Source organism: Arctopsyche grandis, chromosome 13 (assembly GCF_051622035.1).
Source record: "Arctopsyche grandis isolate Sample6627 chromosome 13, ASM5162203v2, whole genome shotgun sequence".
Lineage (NCBI taxonomy): Eukaryota > Metazoa > Arthropoda > Insecta > Trichoptera > Hydropsychidae > Arctopsyche > Arctopsyche grandis.
Window position 1 is genome coordinate 27,432,423 of NC_135367.1, and position 20,449 is coordinate 27,452,871.

The following is a 20,449-nucleotide window of genomic DNA, read 5'->3' on the forward strand; positions in this document are numbered from 1 at the left end:
AATCAATGTCAGTACATATTAAAAATCAACTCAATCTTTTCAAACTAAAATTATTTTTCAGATATGCCAATCCATTGAAGGAAGACACAGTTAGCAATTCATTGAATGGGAGTGTCGGCTGTCTCAAGTCAGGCATAGCAGGTCCTCAGGTGTCCACGGACGTCGGCAAACAGCAAAGACCGCTCTCCGAAGCGGGCGTGTCTAACGAAGGCCTCGTCCTTTCGAGTCCGTCCGGAGTCAGAGCTCATGCACACAGAGGTTCACAAATCTTGCTGTACAAAGCTCAGAATCCCGACATACGAAACAATACAGCCGGTGTCTTCGATGACGTCACGGCTCACAAAGACTTTGGCAAAAGAGTGATCAACATGAACGTATTACCGAGCGGCAGCAGTAATAGTGGAAACAATGCACACTCTCCCACTGAAGTTCTCACAGTTTTAGTATGAAAACAAATTGTGTAAATATTATATATATAACGAATGATTCATAATTATTGTACAATTAAATGATTTTTTTATATTTTTTTACATTGTCAATAAATATGTTTTTAGTAAATCTAAACGGTAGTTAGTGCATGAATGGTTTGAGCGTACTTACATATATAGAGTAGGTGGAAACAATTAGACTATTAATGTCTTCAAAATAAACACTTTGATTGAAAAGAAAATGTTCACTGGCAAACCTAGTGGTATAGAATTATGCCACAAAGTCATCTTTTACAGATAATGTCACTCTGGTAAGCTCAGTATGATTGTTAAATAGTTGCAAATGATGATTTACATATATTTTACAATGTGTTGAGATTTTCTTGATGCCCACTAGATCTCATCTGTGTGATATTATCTTAAAAAACGACTTTGCGGCGTAATATTGTACCTACTATATAATTTGGTTTTAATTTATATTAACTTCTCGATTAAAATATTTATTTTCAAGATACTTATCGTCTAATTATTACTGCCCACGCTGTATTATACAAAATCAGTTGTTTTTTTTTGTATTATGTGCTCTCAAATCACAGTAGTTAATAAGTTTAACTTTTAAAAGCGTACTACGAGCGTGTGATACTATGTTTACGGTATAGAATTTATTATTACTTAAAAAACTCATGCATATATTATATAAAATTATGAAAATCATGACTGTATATAGTTAATTGTAATATTAGTGAAGCCTTCAGCTGCAGTAAATTATGTTATACAATGTGAATAAGGCTGTTCCTGGAATAACCGATACAAAAATAGTCTTAAGTTAATTTATAACAATCGTTAAAATGTAAAATCACATAACTTATTTGTCAAAACAGTTTCTAAATATAATTAACGGATTATGTATAAGCATAGTTACTATTGTGTAAGTAAATTCATATTTTGCACATAAAATATTGTAAGTGCCACGCATTTATTTTGAAGACATTGTATGTTAATACTGCAACTTAATTTTTTTGTTATTTCTGTTTTTTTTTTTTATAAATTTTTGTTATTTCTTTTAAATTCCTTCTAAAATAAATTTTATTCTTGAAAAAAAAAATACTTTTAATAATTTATTTCTTATAATTATCTTAATAAAATGTTATATTTTCTGCAAATAATAAAATGGTTTATGAATAAATTCTAAATTGTGTGAAATTGAAATTTGTGTTTGTTGTGTAGTTTTGAGTGCGCGTGTGGCTGATATTTTTTATATATACAAATACATATATATACATATATCTTGCCAAGAAACCGAATCGTATTATTAGATCGTATCGAATTATGATCCATGTAAATATGTAAATAGTCGAGATTGTGAATTTTTCTATTATATATACATAAATATATGAAAAAAAATTGTACTTTTTTATGAACAGAGGAAATAAAATGCCCTATTGCCAATAATGATTGTTATTTTAAATATACCAGCTGATATTGAAATATATTATATATGCGTAAGGAAAAAAATGTTTATTACCACCTATCGACATTCCGGGAGAAGCTCGTAAACATCAGATCACTCTGTACTGGAATCATCACAGTGTGGATCTTCGAATTCTAGTGAGTAATTAACAGGCTTCTTTCTGATGATAGGACTTTGAATGATCTCATGTATACGAGCTTTATAAGACAAAATGTTAAATCTGTATTAAGTACTTACACATCAGTATATCATGAAAAATATACTGTATTTATATTTCAAAATAAATTCTATTATTTTTATATTTTGTTTTATTTTTATTGAAAAATCTATACTCGAACATTACACGAAGAAAATAATATAAAATAATACAATGAATATTAAAAAGGTTATTCCGAAGCGAGCATTCGGGTATTTTGATGAAAATTATGATGGAATATGTTTAAAATACATCCCAGTCTTGAATAGTGACATATTATTACATCCCTATTACAAATTTCCTCCTGTAAAAGATCCTGAAATTATAAGTAAAGCTTTTATTTATCTATCAAATATTTTATTTTTATTTTATCTTTAATTTATACCAGGAAGGCCTTACAGGTAACCCCAATGCACCTTCCTGGCCAGAAACATTCTACATTTGATACAAATATTATTAGTATTATACAAATACATATCAATTAACATCCACAGAGACATCTATGGTCAAATTTGTAAACTTTCAGCATTTTAAACAATTCAGTAAATACATATCAATTAACAACCACAGAGACATCTATGGTCAAATTTGTAAATTTGCAGCATTTTAAACAAATCAGCGCAATTAGAGATTGCTAAAAACTCTAGATTATGCGAGAAAATAGGAAAAGTTGCCAATTTTTTGGAACCGTTTCAATGAAAATCAGATAAATTGGCAAACTCTGATAGTGAAAGATCGACCTGGAGTCACAAATCCAAGGTCTGGCCAGCAGAAACCAGTGAGATTTTAACCCCTGACCACTCTGTTCAAAGTATTATATGCTAACCACTAATCAATTCTGCTGGTTGCTATATGCTTTTACTATTAATGCCAGTTTTCTACTTGAAATGATCCACGAAATATTATTATAAATAAAATTCAACATTTGCAATGACTTGAAGTGCCTTGATAAATTAAATAGATCATAAACATTATTGACTTCGTAGAACCAGCCGTCGAACAGTCCGAAGAAGAGTTTTATAGAAGTGTCTGCTCTAAATTGAAAGTAAATACAATTAATCTATTCATAGATCAATTACCAAGTGATGAAATCAATTTGAAGGTATAATTGAGTGCAATTTTAATTGCAATGTGAATTACAGTCTAATGAAAGTTAATTTAATTGTTTAGTACTACGGACTGAATTCCAAGCATATAGAAACAATATGTCGCACGTTAATGAGGAATAATAATATCAAAAAGTTGGACCTTTCATACAATTTCTTGTCAGAAGCGTCTTGTATTAGCCTTGCAGCTCTTTTGGCTAGCAATCAAACTATTGAATGCCTAAATTTAACTAATTGCAGGTAACAAGGTAATGACGATACATATTTTGGTTTCATACGATATGATTTGTTTATAAATGTGTTATTAGAATACAATGCGAAGGCGCAAAACAACTAGCCGAAGGCCTCAAGTCGAATACAACATTGAGAATACTGTTTTTATCATGTAATTTTATAAAAGATGATGGGCTAAAAGCTATTTTTTCTCCGGAAATAACTGCACCTTTAGAAAAGTTAGTAAAAAACGTATACAAAATGGTATCGTTTCATGTTTTTAATACTTCCTCAATTATTTAAGGTGTATTCTGAAGCGAAATGATCTGCACGTGCCGTCGGAGTTGATATCTTATTTGTCACAAAGCTATGTGACTTTGAAAGAAATTGATTTGTCTTGGAACGTCATCGATGTTACAAATGGTATTTGCAAATCTTGAAATGAAAGTGTTTGATACAATGATTGATAATTTACCACTCATGCAAATTATAGGAATTCGACCTTTGCTTAGGAACTTGAAAAGTAATGAATCAGTGGAAGTATTGAATTTATCTTGGAATGCATTAGAAAAAGTTGCAATTGCGTTCAAATTCTTTTTTCAAGTAAATGAAACGTTGCGATATTTGGACCTCAGCTATAACAGGTGAATGATTTTAAAGATATAAATCGGTTTATTATATTATATAATATGATATTATGAGTGTACTAGTGTTGTACCCGATGAAATATAATCGCATGGGTATTGGCAGTATTTTAGCTGTGACGCACATATGTATGTCGAATCAAAACTACTGTTGCGTAGGGGTGGGTGGAGAATCCAAGTAAAAGGCCAAAGTCGTGTAGGCGGGGTACGATGTGTTGACCGTATCCCGGCCTAACGAAACACTGTTGTGTGGTTCAAAGATGGGGTCACCAATGTAGGCGGGGTAGCGATGTGTTGACAGCGCTGTTGGATGATCAGAAGGTTGCGTAGATCACGTCGGATTAGTACCAATGTAGGCGGGTTACATGTGTGTTGACCGTATCCCGGCCTAACGAAACACTGTTGTGCTAGTTTTATAAAGTTTTATTGTTTGCCTATGGTTGTACAAAGGTATGGTATTTGTGGGCAAAAGTATGTCGTTCAGCGGTCTCTGGATATGGTAGAGTGTCGCTGGCTCAGCATTCAGCTATGTACGGAAGGTCTCTGGATACGGCAGTGTGTTGCTGGCTCGTCCGGCTGGTTGATCTTCCAAGTCCGCGTAGTGTAGTGGTGGCTGGTCAGGAGCTGTATGTTGACTGGTCTGCTGCTGTGTGTCGACGCTTGCTGCTCTGGGTCGACTGGTCTGGTGCTGTGTGTCGACGCTTGCTGTTGTGGGTCGACTGGCGTTGTTTGGGTTGTACCTCCTTTTATAGTGTTTTTGGAATGCTTGGTGGAAGTGGTTATTGACGCGTACGAGAGGAATTTTGTTTTCGTCGAGGCGTCGAATTTTCTGGAATGCTTGATGGAAGTGGTTATTGACGCGTACGAGAGGAATTTTGTTTTCGTCGAGGCGTCGAATTTTCTGGAATGCTTGGCGCCTTTCCGCTCGATGTATTTTAATGGTGGCGGCGTGTTTCGACCGGTTTTGGTTCCACTCGACTGGTAGGGGCGTTCCGCCTGAGTTTAATATAATGACTGCAGGTGCATGTCTTCTGGGTTTCGGGAATGTAGTTTGTTGTTGCGGAATATTCTCGAAGGTTTCGATGACGATGACGACGACGAGATTCCTACATGGCTCTCCGGTGAGTGTTAGCGATGTGTGTGATTTTGTGGGAATCTTGATGTGTTGGAGTCTGTTGACTCGATGGCGTCGTTGTTTGTCCGGTTGTGCTGGAGAAAGTTGTCTCAACAGCGGGTCTTGTGTTGCATGCCGGTCCAAGTCTTGTTCTCTACCAGGTTGCTTATTTTGGGCGAGCTGCGTTGGTAGTGAAGGTTTGCAATGGCTTGGATGGTGCTGTTGTGCAGGCTGCTGTGTTCTGCGTGGAGTCATTCGCGTGACTGTTTTGCTGGTTGTGCTGGAGTTAGTTGTCTCGGCAGCGGGTCTTGCGTGAAGAACGTTGGTTGACGAAGTGCGTTGAGTGCTGGTCTTCGTTGGTTGTGCTGGAGTTAGTTGTCTCGGCAGCGGGTCTTGCGTGAAGAACGTTGTTTGACGAAGTGCGTTGAGTGCTGGTCTTCGTTGGTTGTGCTGGAGTTAGTTGTCTCGACAGCGGATCTTGCGTGAAGAACGTTGGTTGACGAAGTGCGTTGAGTGCTGGTCTTCGTTGGTTGTGCTGGAGTTAGTTGTCTCGACAGCGGATCTTGCGTGAAGAACGTTGGTTGACGAAGTGCGTTGAGTGCTGGTCTTCGTTGGTTGTGCTGGAGTTGGTTGTCTCGACAGCGGATCTTGCGTGAAGAATGTTGGTTGACGAAGTGCGTTGAGTGCTGGTCTTCGTTGGTTGTGCTGGAGTTAGTTGTCTCGACAGCGGATCTTGCGTGAAGATCGTTGGTTGACGAAGTGCGTTGAGTGCTGGTCTTCGTTGGTTGTGCTGGAGTTAGTTGTCTCGACAGCGGAATTTGTGTGGAGACTGTTGGTTAGCGAAGTGCGTTGAGTGCTGGTCTTCGTTGGTTGTGCTGGAGTCGGTTGTCTCGACAGCGGGTCTCGTTTTGCGTACCAGTCCGAGTTGTTCTTTTCTACCATGTTGCTTATTCTGTCTAGGCTACGTTGATAGTGAAGGTTGGTGGTCTGGACGATGTTGTTGTGCAGGCGTTGTGCTGATTGTGCTGGAGTTAGTTGTCTCGACAGCGGCTGTGTTGTGTTGGAGCTAGTTGGCTCAGTGGCGATTTGTTTCGCCGGTTGTGCTGGAGTGTGTTGACTCAACAGCGGGTTGTGTTGGTAGCTGGTCCATATGTACTTTCACACCATGTTACTGTTGCTTTGTAGGCTGCGCTGTGGGCTGCTATGTAGGCTGCGATGTGGGCTGCTATGTAGGCTGCGATGTGGGCTGCTATGTAGGCTGCGATGTGGGCTGCTATGTAGGCTGCGCTGTTGACTGCTGTCGTGGCGGCTGTTGGTTGTTGTGGAGGCTGCACTGTGGGCTGCCGTGTTGACTGCGCTGTTGACTGCTATGAAGGCTGCGTAGTTCAAAGATGGGGTCACCAATGTAGGCGGGGTACGATGTGTTGACCGTATCCCGGCCTAACGAAACACTGTTGTGTGGTTCAAAGATGGGGTCACCAATGTAGGCGGGGTAGCGATGTGTTGACAGCGCTGTTGGATGATCAGAAGGTTGCGTAGATCACGTCGGATTAGTACCAATGTAGGCGGGTTACATGTGTGTTGACCGTATCCCGGCCTAACGAAACACTGTTGTGCTAGTTTTATAAAGTTTTATTGTTTGCCTATGGTTGTACAAAGGTATGGTATTTGTGGGCAAAAGTATGTCGTTCAGCGGTCTCTGGATATGGTAGAGTGTCGCTGGCTCAGCATTCAGCTATGTACGGAAGGTCTCTGGATACGGCAGTGTGTTGCTGGCTCGTCCGGCTGGTTGATCTTCCAAGTCCGCGTAGTGTAGTGGTGGCTGGTCAGGAGCTGTATGTTGACTGGTCTGCTGCTGTGTGTCGACGCTTGCTGCTCTGGGTCGACTGGTCTGGTGCTGTGTGTCGACGCTTGCTGTTGTGGGTCGACTGGCGTTGTTTGGGTTGTACCTCCTTTTATAGTGTTTTTGGAATGCTTGGTGGAAGTGGTTATTGACGCGTACGAGAGGAATTTTGTTTTCGTCGAGGCGTCGAATTTTCTGGAATGCTTGGCGCCTTTCCGCTCGATGTATTTTAATGGTGGCGGCGTGTTTCGACCGGTTTTGGTTCCACTCGACTGGTAGGGGCGTTCCGCCTGAGTTTAATATAATGACTGCAGGTGCATGTCTTCTGGGTTTCGGGAATGTAGTTTGTTGTTGCGGAATATTCTCGAAGGTTTCGATGACGATGACGACGACGAGATTCCTACATGGCTCTCCGGTGAGTGTTAGCGATGTGTGTGATTTTGTGGGAATCTTGATGTGTTGGAGTCTGTTGACTCGATGGCGTCGTTGTTTGTCCGGTTGTGCTGGAGAAAGTTGTCTCAACAGCGGGTCTTGTGTTGCATGCCGGTCCAAGTCTTGTTCTCTACCAGGTTGCTTATTTTGGGCGAGCTGCGTTGGTAGTGAAGGTTTGCAATGGCTTGGATGGTGCTGTTGTGCAGGCTGCTGTGTTCTGCGTGGAGTCATTCGCGTGACTGTTTTGCTGGTTGTGCTGGAGTTAGTTGTCTCGGCAGCGGGTCAGGTGCATGTCTTCTGGGTTTCGGGAATGTAGTTTGTTGTTGCGGAATATTCTCGAAGGTTTCGATGACGATGACGACGACGAGATTCCTACAGTCGTGTCACAACATTTATTGGTGATTAAGGAGATACACGCACTGGCAGTGCTCCGTCCAGAATGTCTTGATATCGCCTAAGTACCGCCTTTATAACGGGTCGGTCGCTCAAGGCATCTTCACGTCTGGTTTGCTTGCCATTTGTTATGGTCACGTACCAGATGTCCCACGCTACCGCTGTGGATTCTGAGAACTCTACCGGAATGAGACCGCTACCCCCACTAAGTGCATTCGGGGGGAGATAATCTTCGAAACCAATTATAACGGTCACACAGTCTCTGGGATGCTACTCGGCCTAATCCGATTGCGCTTACTCGGCCTAATCCGAGTGTACGTAACACTACTATTATACATAGTACGGCGAGCGTTATCTTACACAGACACATAATAGCGATATTATATTTAACCAGCAGTATGGACTAGTGGTTGGCATATCTTGCTATGGTCATACTGCTGGCCAGACCTTCGTTTGTGACCAGGTTGATCGTTTCCTATCAGAGTTTACCAATTCTTCTGATTTTCATTGAAACGGTAAATGCAAAATTGACTTCCCCCCCCTCCATTTGTCTCGTAATATCTTGAGTTATTCTATTATATCTCAAGGTTCACCGGGTTTCTCTCCATACATGTCTCTGTGGATGATCGTATAAACATTCGTATTGTTGTATAAATGTTTATTGATCGTATTGTATACGATATTTGCAATGGTAAACGGACTACTAGTCATATGTGAACTAGTCAGAGGACAACCGGTCGCTCTAGATTGGTCACACATGATCACCCGTCACACTAAAACTGGTCACGAAAAAATGGTCACACCCTAAAACTGGTCACACCCTAAAATCGGTCACGAGAAAACTGGTTGACCGATTTTAGGGTGTGACCAGTTTTCTCGTGACCAATTTTAGGGTGTGACCAGTTTTAGTGTGACGGGTGATCACGTGTGACCGATCTAGAGCGACCGGTTGTCCTGTGACCGGTTCACATTTGACTAGTAATCACCGAACCGTTTGCAATATTTGACCATACAAGTCATATGTTATTTCGAATTATGTATGTATTTATATATAATTTGGTGTTTCTTTTTCTGTTTAGTACACTTGTCGCATTGTAGCGATATGTAATGACGAGGGTACATACATTGATTGAATTAATAAAATAAAATAAAAATGATTGTTCCAGATTACGAGATCATGATGTGTCGATAATATCGTCGTGTTTCAACATTTTAAAATCGTTGGAAACCATAAAAATTGGAAACAATCCTGTAAGTATGGATGGAGCGTTGATAGTGATAAATAATTTTCAAAACAAAGCTGACGTTTTGAAAACATTGAACATGGAAAATATTTGTGTTACGCCTGAATTTGTAAATGTAAATTGTTTTGTGAATGGATGGATGTACGTATTTGTAGTAAAGTAGTTGATAATTTATTGGAAATATGTATGTATGTATGTAGGTCGCAAGGAATGTGATGGTAGAAGAAGATGATGTTGAAATAATATATGGAAACGTTATTGGTGATTATACGATAATCGGTCCCAATTTTCGAGAATTGTTGATCAAAAGAGCAAGATATCTATCAAAAAAGTCGAAGAATAAAAATAAAAGAGATTTTGCGTAATTTTAAAATTGCATATATTTCATTTTAATATATTATTGGTTATTTGTTATTAAAACTTCATTATGTTTATAGAAAATTTGCAATTAAATTAGACGAAGCTTTTCCGGGTCCTCCCGAAAATCAAGAATTCATTAAATACGTAAAGAAGAAACGAATTATAAATAAAAACAAAGTTTTGATCCAAGAAATAGTCGATGCGTTTCCATCTAGGAAAAAAAATCACACTGATGTCATAGGTTTACACATTTATTTGAAACTATTATATACATATGCTCGTTCAAAGTTAAAATTTGTATTATAAATTTCATTCAACTAATCTGTCTTTAGAAATGTCGAAATTTGCAAAAACAATGTGGCCAGAAGTTGTTGAACAGCTTATAGAAGCTGAAAAAGCAAAAGCTGCGCGGGCTCTGTTAAAAAAACAAAAAAGAAAGAAGAAAATTCGGAAGCCTAGAAAACCTAAACTATAAATATATTCAAAATGTTAAAAACCGATTCAAAAACAGAGATCTGGAGCGGAGCGTGGAGCGGGAACGCGGAGCAGTGGAGCAACGAGTTTTTGCGGGGAGCAGGAGAGGAGCTGGAGCACAACAAAGATTTGTTGTGCTCCACTGCTCCCATATTTTTTTATTACCAGAATCTCATTCAAAATTTAAAAATTAAATTAATGCGTTTTATAAATTTATTATCAAATTTATGATAAATTCAATATTTGGTGATTTTAAGCCGTGATGTAATTTGACATATGGCGCACCACCTAGTTTAGTTATATTATTTGTATTTAATATGTACGCATTTTTTCACACTATATATTAAATATTTTGTTTTACATACTTTTTTTCACTTATTATTGTTTGCTATATATTCTTTCTTTTTTAATTTTCCATCATAATCAAATTATATTCTTGATTATTTTCTCTATTTTTACTACCATGGCACTTTGGAATATCCTGCTATGTAACATGTAGTTTAGTTACATTATTATTATTTAATATGTATGCATGTTTTTTTATGATTCCTGTTATTCCTATTATGTATGCATGTAATTCCTGTTCCCGTTTTTCCCGTTCCCGAGCTAAAGTCGTGGTAACCTGACTTACTACCAGTGGCGGCTTGTCCATATGGGCTGCAGGGCTGCAGTCCTTCCAATACAGTACAAATGCATGCTATTTTTGTCGTCTACAAGGGCTGCGGGCTGCAGACCTCCCAGTACAGTACATATTCAAGCTAGTTTTGTTTTCATTCGATCACTGGTTTGGTTAACGAGCTACTACAGCCGGAATAATCTCTGCAGCCCCCCACTATGAAATCTCACGAGCCGCTACTGCTTACTACCTACCTAAACTCTACGTTACACTGCCCCCTTCTAAAAAGCCATAATCCCATCGATTACAATTACACCGGGGCCCGAATTTTCTCTGTACGGCCCTGTGCGTACCTAATTATCATAGGCCTAAGCTCGCGGAGCAACTAAAAAAAGTGGTTGGTAAACGTAATAATTCTATCGGTAAATGTCTTTTAAATTTTAATAATGTGTACGATTGTTTAAAATTCTAAATATTGATCAGGTACAGCCACTGACAGCAGCGAGCAGTCCGAGTGGTCCCGCGTTTAGGCTTTAACCAGAGAAATGTTATAATAATAGAAGGGCCCTTACGAATAAATAAATTGTATCAATATTACGCGGTACGTCTCGTACAACTACATTACATATATACTTCGTACAGCAATGAACAGGAAATGTCGGGTACAGCAGTACCCGACATTTCGAATTCATACCTTACAGCAACATCCGTCAACGTATCGTATCCGTCTTTTTGGCCATCGTGGAGATATACACGCGAATTACGTGCCATGAGTCTGCCGCTTTGCTGTTTTGGACCAATTATCGATAGTGACAGTTGACAGCTGTTCAATCTTTCGACATGGTTTTGGCGCTGACAATGACTTTTTGACAATGCTTCCTTAAATTTTGTAGATTTTTTGGTGATTTGTGTTTTTATTTTATCCAGTATTTTTTCAAATCGGTATCGGTTCATACGGAAATATTTAAAAAAAATTTGTCCATCATCCACAAGCTCCTTATACAGTGTCCAAAACTCTCCTTCGGTTTTTCTATTTTTTAACATGGGATGCACATCATAACGCCTCCGTGCTTTTTTATTGCCTTCTTGAGCTTCTTCTTCCAACAACAACGCGATTATACATAATTTTTCGTTCGATAAACGCCGAAACATTTTTTCCTGACTTGTATTCTGACGCGTAGCTACGAATGCACGTGTATGCATTCGTATTGTAAGTACTCGACAATACGACGTAAGCAATATTGCGCCGTATCGTCATGGCTTGTAATGTATAAGTAAGCCGATTTTGCCTTGCACTCGGCCAAAGTGCTGTAAACGTGACGTGACCACGACGGGTCTACGTGACGAGCCGGAATGTTAAATTACAGAAAACACAAATATCGGAAGGCAAAGATCGAAAATCGAAAGATCAAAAAAAAGGGTGCATGGTAAACGGTACATACTCACGTACGTACTCACTTAATTTGCGCGAGCAGGGTACAACAGGAACAAGAGGAACAGGCTTTTCCTCCCGTATTCTGGGCGCGCACATTAATACGGGAGGAAAAGCCTGTTCCTCTTGTTCTTGTTGTATCCTGCTCGCGCAAATTAAGTGAGTATGTACCGTTTACCATGCACCCTTTTTTGATCTTTCGACTTAAGATCTTTCGATTTTCGATCTTTGCCTTCCGATATTTGCGTTTTCTGTAATTTAACATTCCGGCTCGTCACGGAGACCGGACCACGACGTGTAGGTAGATATGAATAGAAATGTAATAAAATGACATATTTGAAACGGAGTCGTGCAGTGCTGTTAAGTATGAACAGACGTGCAGTGCTGTTAAGTATGAATCGAGCAATAAACATTTTCTTCCAAACTCAACTGAGTTTCCATAGGCCGGGAAACGATCGAAACCTTTAACCCGCCCTATAACCACCAATTTTAAATTTTTGGGTGTGACCAGTTTTCTCGTGATCAATTTTTTAGTGTGACCAATTTCAGCGTGACGGGTGACGACGTGTGACCAATCTAAAGCGACCGGTTATCCTGTTACCGGTTCACATTTGACTAGTAATCACCGAACCGTTTTTATCGTTTTATCGGACTTTGTACGTCGAGCACCAAGCATCAAATACGACTGATGCTAAAATTATTTAGAAATGTCTGTGGACAATCGTCGCTTGACAACAATATAACGCCTAAAGCCACTTCTATTATTATAATATTTCTCTGGCTTTAACCAAAAACATCCATTTTATTATACAAAGTCGATTTAGAACATAGTATTTTGAGCTGGAATTTAGAAACGCTATTCGAAATTCGTATAATCGAGAGCGTTCACGGATGCGCAGCTCGGCGTTTGCGAACGCAAGTGCGTTCGCGATCTGCGCGCGTTAATCGCTACGAGTGTGTAGTGTGCAGAGAGTGGTGGAGTGGTGTGAGTGGTGTGTGTGGTTGTGGTTGTGGTTGTGGAGTGTTGAGTGTGCGGAGTGCGGTGGGGGGTGTGCGGGGACTTTGCGGGAGGCGACCGCTCCCGCCCTCCACTCCACTCCACTCCCTGCGAGCTGTTTTCGCCCTTATCGCCAGCGCGCCAACGACTATTGTGCCAGACCACACCACACCACACCACACCACACCACACCACACCAAACCATATCACTCGCTTCTCACCCGATTCGCATCGCACCACACCTACACCTACACTCAACACTCAACACTCAACACTCAACCATCGATCTACTGTCGACGGTGAAAGCTACACCTGACTTTCTGACTCCGACTCCGACTCCGACTCCGATCTCGACCAGAGAATGCGACTCTGACGACGACTCCCGAAGCCTTGGAACACCAGGTCTGAACGACCCTTCTTCGAACATCCCCTCCCCCCACCCCCTCCCTCACCCGCTCATCTGTCAAAATCCGTCACAAAACAAAAGAATATCGCATTTTGTGTTCATCTCGTTTTATTTACGTTTATTCATTTGTTTTGTAACCGTTTTGCTAATGACAATTGACGCTTGGAATGTCTGTTCATTGCTTTTCATAATGTTGATGTTTACTCAATGTTTACTCTTCTCTAGCTTTATATTAATTAGGAACACTCCATACTCGCATGTTCCACTATAAATTTTGATGCAGTGACGATATTTAGAAATTTCCGCGAAAATAATTTTTTTATAGGTTAGGTCAGCATAAGCATTTTTTTTTTTACCTATTCTGTATTCACTTTCATGTCAAAAAGTTAAACTGGAATCAGACACCAAATTTATTATTTTCCTTTTGAACGTACATATGTAGAATTATGCTAATTCGATCATTTTTCTAGATTATGCACTTATTGCAAAATACTGCCACCTCAATATTTATCGATATTAAACGGTCAATGTACCTTTAAAATAAATCAAAATTGATATATGTATTCTAAAATTTTTTCGATGACTTTTCGAAACTGCAATTTATACTAACAATTGAACAAAATGTTTGTTTCGGCTTAACAAGAGACATTTCAGAGGCTAAGGATATTCAAAAATAGACAACATCATCATAAATTTCTTAAATGAGGCTAAAATATTTAGGCTAAAATATAACCTTTCCTTGAAAGGAACGAAGATCCAAATCAGGGTTAAAAATGAAAATATCCACGCTCAAGGTCAGCAACAGAAGATTCAGATATGGCTGGAACCTAATGTGACCTTTTTTAACAATGAAATGCTTTGTATTTTTAATTTATTTACTATTAAATATTGTATGTATACGTGAATATCATTGTTTGTTACATTGTAATCAAATCTAATCGATTTTACATAGATATAATTGCATAGTTGAAATATTTGTTCAGAATGAATCGTGAAATATTTAAGAATGAGTAAAAATATCAAGAAAGGCTTATGTGATATTATGTATTATCTCTAGATATCGTTATTTTGGACTAATGTTTTGTATCGGTTTGATTTCAGATTGGAGAGTTGGTAGTTGGCTTTCGACGAAATTGCGAAACGACGATCGATAAATGAATACCGTAAAATTTGGAGATACCTGAGTCGATAGCCGTTGGGGTTGGCACAATGTTCAGGGGCAGACATAGTCCTGAACTGTACCACCACATTCACCTGCACAGTCATAAATGCTCCAATTCTAGTGACACCAGTTCGGCGTACAGCGGCAGCGACACAATGACGTCCGTGCACAGCTCCCTCGACATGGACGGCGAAGTCGACCTATCCGGTCTGCTGGAGTCCATCGTCGACTCGGACGAAGAGGAGGACTTCGAGGAGACGGACAGTCTCACGGTGAGGGACGCCGTTCGAGACTGCCTCGAAAAAGATCCTTCCGAGAGGAACGAAGACGACCTGGAAACCTTGTTAGAATTCACCCAGCCTCTGAAGGCGTTCACGAACATGACTCTAACCGTTCGACGAGCTCTCTGCTCCGTCATGGTGTTCGCCGTCGTCGAGAAAGCTGGCACTATAGTGATGAACGACGGCGAGGAACACGACTCTTGGTCCGTTCTCATCAATGGACACGTCGAAATCAAACACCCAAGCGGAGAGATTGAAAATTTACGCGTCGGAGACAGCTTCGGCATGTCGGAGGCGACGTTGGAGAAGCTGCACCATCGAGGCATCATGACGACCAGATGCGACGATTGCCAATTCGTCTGCATCACGCAGATAGACTACTACCGTATCTTGCAGCAGGGCGTGGAGAATACGAGGCGGCACGAAGAAGGCGGCCATCTCGTCATGATCACGGAGCTGCGGAACGAAGCCAATCAAGGACACGTCGTCATACGGGGGACGCCCGATCATCTCATGCTCCAATTGATCGAGACGAATCCTTGTGATCCGACTTACGTTGATGATTTTCTTTTAACTCATCGGACTTTTATTTATAATCCTTTAATCGTCGCTAACCAATTGTTGTGCTGGTTCGATGAACCCGCCTGGCGGGATAATGTAACGAGTGTCGTCATCGCTTGGGTCAACAATCACTTTACAGACTTCGAAATGGATCCGTCTATGATGGACTTCTTGGAGAACTTTGAATCGTGTCTCGAACGGGAGAAAATGGAGATGCAGTTGAGGTTGTTGAACATCACGTGCACTGCCAAGGCGCGGACGAGAAGTGTCACTCTGTCTAGGTCTTCTAGGGACGAACCGTTGAACTTTGCAATTTTCGGCGGGTACGAGAGAGGCTTCGGTATTTTTATTCTTAAGGTAGATAAGCAAACGAAGGCGGAAGAAGTCGGATTGAAAAGGGGCGATCAGATTTTGGACGTCAACGGCCAAGCGTTTAGACACGTCAGTCATGCGAAGGCTATAGAAATAATAACGGGGTCGACTCATCTTTGCCTGACGGTGAAGAGTAACCTTTTAACGTTTAAACAAATGCTCCTTTTACCTGAAAATTCCCCACGACAGCGCGGTTATAAAGTGTCGGACATGGTTCGCTGGCCCGATCCGCGAACTCGCTTCTCCACTGTCGAACTTTTAGCCGACGATTCCGTCAACTACTCGAATACGTTTCAGTCGCCTAATAAAAAACCACCACCTATAAAGAAAGATTCTCAAAAAGGCTTTATGACTCTCGGCCCCAAAAGACGCTTACAGAAAGCTTTAATGAAAATGAACATTTTACCAAAAAATATTATATCTGACGGTATTCACACCGACGACAGTTGTATATCGAGCACGGACTCGTTAAGCAAAAACAGCAACTCTTTTTACAATTCGCACAGCAACCCCGACCTCATATCCATCTGTTACGACGAGCTACAATCGTCCGATTATCCCGAGCACGTTCTGAAAGTATACAAAGCCGATCAGACGTGTAAACATTTACTCGTACACAAAGAGACGACTGCGCACGAAGTCGTCATGTTGACGCTGCAGGAATTCGGCATTACAGATCCCAGTTCGCATTTTTCGCTTTGCGAAGTTTCAGTATCGGAAGGCGGCATAATCAAACAACACACGCTGCCTGACCAATTGCAGAATCTAGCCGAACGTATCGGACTCAGTTCGCGATATTATTTAAAAACTAACGGCGTTACGGAGACGTTGGTACCCGATGAGATGGCGCCGGAACTGCTGCGAGAGAGCATTGTTCATTTTCTACAACTCAACGCCGTCGAAGTTGCAGTTCAACTCACGCTGCAAGACTTTAGCATTTTCCGGCAGATCGAAAGCACCGAGTACATCGACGATTTGTTTAAATTGAAGAGTCGATACGGTATGCCGATGTTGTTACAATTCGCCGAGCTCGTCAACAAGGAAATGTTTTGGGTCGTGACGGAAGTCGTCAAAGAGCAAAACATTGTCCGACGGTCGAAAATAATCAAACAGTTCATAAAAGTCGCACGGCAGTGTAAGGAATGTAAAAATTTCAACTCGATGTTTGCTATCATTTCCGGACTCGGACACGGTGCAGTGTCGAGGCTGCGACTAACATGGGAAAAACTCCCGACTAAATATCAAAAGCTGTTCTCCGACTTGCAGGAACTGATGGATCCCTCGCGGAACATGTCAAAGTATCGGCAGTTGGTTCAGCTGGAGCAGGGCCGGTGTCCCGTCATTCCGTTCTATCCCGTTGTCAAGAAAGACCTCACATTCATACACGACGGCAACGATTCCGAAGTGGAAAATCTAGTTAATTTCGAAAAGTTGCGTATGATCGCCAAAGAAGTGCGATCGCTGACCAACATGTGCAATTCTACGAACGACATCAAATCTTTATTAGACCAGGCCGACTTTAAACAGATACCGCCAGGGTTGGGCCAGCCGGGACAGGTCACCGTCAAGCGACGGAAAAAGTCCACAGCGGCGCCGAATCCGAAGAAAATGTTCGAGGAGGCTCAAATGGTAAGGCGGGTGAAGGCGTACTTGAACAAGATGCAGGTGGAGACGGACGAGGAGCGGTTGCATGCGCTGTCGGCCGAATGCGAAGGCAGCGGACTGGCTCCGGGGCCCCAGCGCAAGAGACACCCTTCACCGTCGCTGTCGACGACGAGCAGCACCAGTTCGGCCAGCGAAGGTAAGAAAGGATTCGGCGGGAACAAGTTCGGAGCCGCCTCTCCTCAAGCCGTGCGGAAACTGCTGGCTCTGTCGGAGCCGGCCAAGACCCGACCGCACCAGCCGAGAGCACCTCCGCCTCCTGGCCCGTCGCCGTGCGCTCACCGCCGCGTCGGTTCCACCAGCAGCTCCGGCTCGAGCTGCTATCACCACGGAGGCAGAGCCGTCCACGAACGCTCGCACTCGGACACCCCAACTCCTCTACCTTCCGTCGACCTGTCCGCCGAGAGCAGCAGTGTCACGTCTCTGGTGAATCTACCCTTGCGAAAAACTGGTTCAGTGACTTCCAGTGACAGTGGGCATAGTTCGTGCGCCCCCGGATACGTAAGGGTGCCACCCCCCCAGTCGGTGCTGTCTCATCGGTTGCCTCCGCCGTACAACCTGGCCGCTCAGCTGGCGCGGAGCGACCGCTTCAGCCGAGCGCACAGCCACGAGGGGGTGACGAGGCCGTACGACGTCACGTATTACCACGGACCGCCCGAGGACGACGACGAGGAGCAGCAAGTGTCGGCCGTTTGAAAGGGTGTGCACAATTTACATATACATATACACGTGTATGTGCAACGATATTGTTAATTCGCGATTATTACTATATGATACTGTAAATTTATATTATTTGTCATGTATAGTTATGCATTGATGTATACTTAAAAAATGTTTTTTTTTTTTTTTATATAAATATTATGTAATAATTTTGAACAATGCAGAATCACGAGGGTGTACGAGAACATATGGCGTTTTATCACTCGGAAAAAAATTATCAATTGCGCCGGACGGCGATCGAGCACCCCGGCTAAAAACCAAGAAAGATTGACATTTTATCGGACCCACTGATCACCAGTATGATAATGACTACCTATGGCGGGGGACAGATCTGAAGTAGAGAGATATATTTTTCGACTCGGATGATCTGGACTTTTATATATTATACATATACTTATTTATACCTAGTTGTATTTAATATTAAAATATCAGGAAAACTGAGCTTTGCTCGGTAAAGAGTTGTACGTAATCCTTGAACCGAATTTCATGGTCTGTGGCTTTCGTCCTGCTCGCTCATAACCCTGCTTGCGTGCGTGCGAGCAGGATGCAAGTCTCTGGTCTCAAGCGGGGCTATAGTTTGAGACCGGGTTCATTGGAAATTTTACGCCAGAAATAGGGGAAATGAAAAGTTTCGTGTGTAGTTTTCGAGAGTTGACAAATATATACAATTTACAAGATTAGCTCGTTTAATAATATATATAGGATAATGGCCAATTTTTAATATAGTATATTTCTATCTCGAAAACCGGACCAAATAGAAAATTTCAATCATTTCGTGATCAGCGGGTCCAAGATGTATGGTTTTATGTAGTTGTAAGTGCGAAAATTTGCCGTCCAGTGTCACATCAGGTACCGTTCCGATATAACCTTATTTTAGGCTGAAAGGGCTGACGCATCATTTATCAATAATTTTTAATACTGAAAAAAGTGCTTCTGGAAACCCAATGGTTTATATTGGTAACAATTCGAACATCCATTTTATAAAATAAAAATGTGCATTTAAAAACATTTTAATACATTAAAAAAAGTTTCTGTTCAGATTGCATTAAAAACTTTGCTTTGAACATTGAAAAAAATATTTGCTACTTAAAAAGCGGATAAAATGTGCATTAAAATGACAACATCGCGATTACCAAAATACGAACTGACAACGACCAACGCTTCTCTCTACTGGATTCCTTCTTTTTTTAATTACTCTTCGGCTTGCGAAACCTACGACTCGATGACCTGACATCATCATTCACACAAAAGTTGACACTTTTGACAGTTGACAATTATTGTCAATAGCGGAAGACTGCAACGTTGCAACTTTTTGTATCTTCTAATGCTAAAATCTATTATTTAATTGTCACTTTATAGTGCCAAAATATTTTATTCGATGCACAATACGAGATTGTATAATGCACCGAAAATAATGCCAAATTTTAATGCACAAAACATTTATTTTAAGATACAAAGTATTTTTCTCAATGTACAGTTAAATCGCACCTGTCTATATTTATGTGATGATGACTCAATAGTTTTGTATTATAGATAATCGTGCTTGCGCACCATGAAATGAGGCTTATCGGAATCGGTACCAGATATATTTGTATATAAAATTAAATTTTTTATATGTATAAACATTCCATTACATTATCTCAGATTTTATGTGCGAAAAAAATCACTACTTGTATTGAAAAAATGTTCTTCTCGTTTGTTTTAAGGTAGCGTCAAAGATTTTATAAAATTTTCGAAACTCGCGCATTTTCAGTGTCCTAACGGCCATACGTTAAGTTACCCCATAAGAAACGTGCGAAGAATTCCAAAGATTTTTTAGAAACTTAGTAATGTGAAAATTATCTTTAAATGTATTCTGTTGTTACCCTGTGAACTTTCCAGTCGACGGCTGGTGTGTATAGTTTGTAGCTTTTAACTCGTAATGGCACGGTTATAACTTATGTTTGCACATTTTAAACAATGCATACTACATTTATATACAAAAAAACGGTACAATCTTTTTGTCTATTATGTTTAAAAAACCGGATTATTGTTTTTTTTTTTTATATAAATAATGATATATATATATATAATAATTAAATTATTATCTAATATGATGATGTAAATAAGAATTTAATAATTTATAAATGTATAAATATCTGACTCATAGAATATAAAATTTGAAGAGTTTTCAAGATCGCATTATGACGAGCGGTCGAAGAAGAGGCAAGAAAACGGTATTATGTTTCAGTTCAAATGTAAACTCTCTTACAATTAGTTATATTTTGAGACATTGTATATTATTATGATAATTATTTAAATTAATAAGAATCTCTATTGAAA

The 20,449-nt window shown here is 40.4% G+C and overlaps 4 protein-coding genes across 5 annotated transcripts in view; all 4 read left to right on the forward strand.

The window, feature by feature from the left end:
- The window catches only part of Ser (protein serrate), a 214,087-nt gene extending 212,564 nt beyond the window's left edge, over positions 1 to 1,523 (forward strand). The window contains 1 exon segment of the mRNA XM_077444705.1: positions 62 to 1,523. Within this exon segment, the coding sequence (XP_077300831.1) occupies positions 62 to 449 (388 nt within the window). The 3' untranslated portion in view covers positions 450 to 1,523.
- Positions 1 to 20,449, forward strand: part of LOC143921412 (uncharacterized) — a 193,256-nt gene that overhangs the window by 52,061 nt on the left and 120,746 nt on the right. The window lies entirely within an intron of this gene.
- LOC143921693 (leucine-rich repeat-containing protein 74A-like) lies at positions 2,270 to 4,146 on the forward strand. Its single transcript, XM_077445045.1, has 7 exons — positions 2,270 to 2,423; positions 3,082 to 3,197; positions 3,266 to 3,441; positions 3,510 to 3,653; positions 3,719 to 3,837; positions 3,908 to 4,058; positions 4,125 to 4,146. Exons 1-7 carry the CDS (start codon positions 2,270 to 2,272, stop codon positions 4,144 to 4,146), a joined length of 882 nt encoding a protein of 293 aa, XP_077301171.1.
- On the forward strand, positions 6,577 to 19,141 carry PDZ-GEF (PDZ domain-containing guanine nucleotide exchange factor). 2 transcript variants are annotated; one of them, XM_077444703.1, is made up of 2 exons: positions 6,577 to 7,073; positions 14,680 to 19,141. In XM_077444703.1, the coding sequence occupies exons 1-2, from the start codon at positions 6,910 to 6,912 to the stop codon at positions 18,101 to 18,103; spliced, it is 3,588 nt and encodes a 1,195-aa protein (XP_077300829.1). In that variant the 5' UTR covers positions 6,577 to 6,909; the 3' UTR covers positions 18,104 to 19,141. The 2 variants fall into 2 exon arrangements, with proteins under 2 accessions (XP_077300829.1, XP_077300830.1); XM_077444704.1 differs by lacking the exon at positions 6,577 to 7,073 and adding an exon at positions 12,919 to 13,365 and having other exon boundaries at positions 14,471 to 19,141.

Coding starts and splice junctions, on each gene's coding strand:
- LOC143921693 (XM_077445045.1), top strand. CDS start 2,270: ATGAATATTAAAAAGGTTATTCCGAAGCGAGCATTCGGGTATTTTGAT. Junction 3,654..3,718: donor ATAACTGCACCTTTAGAAAA/GTTAGTAAAAAA, acceptor CAATTATTTAAG/GTGTATTCTGAAGCGAAATG. Junction 3,838..3,907: donor CGTCATCGATGTTACAAATG/GTATTTGCAAAT, acceptor TGCAAATTATAG/GAATTCGACCTTTGCTTAGG.
- PDZ-GEF (XM_077444703.1), top strand. CDS start 6,910: ATGTACGGAAGGTCTCTGGATACGGCAGTGTGTTGCTGGCTCGTCCGG. Junction 7,074..14,679: donor GTCGACTGGTCTGGTGCTGT/GTGTCGACGCTT, acceptor GTACAGCGGCAG/CGACACAATGACGTCCGTGC.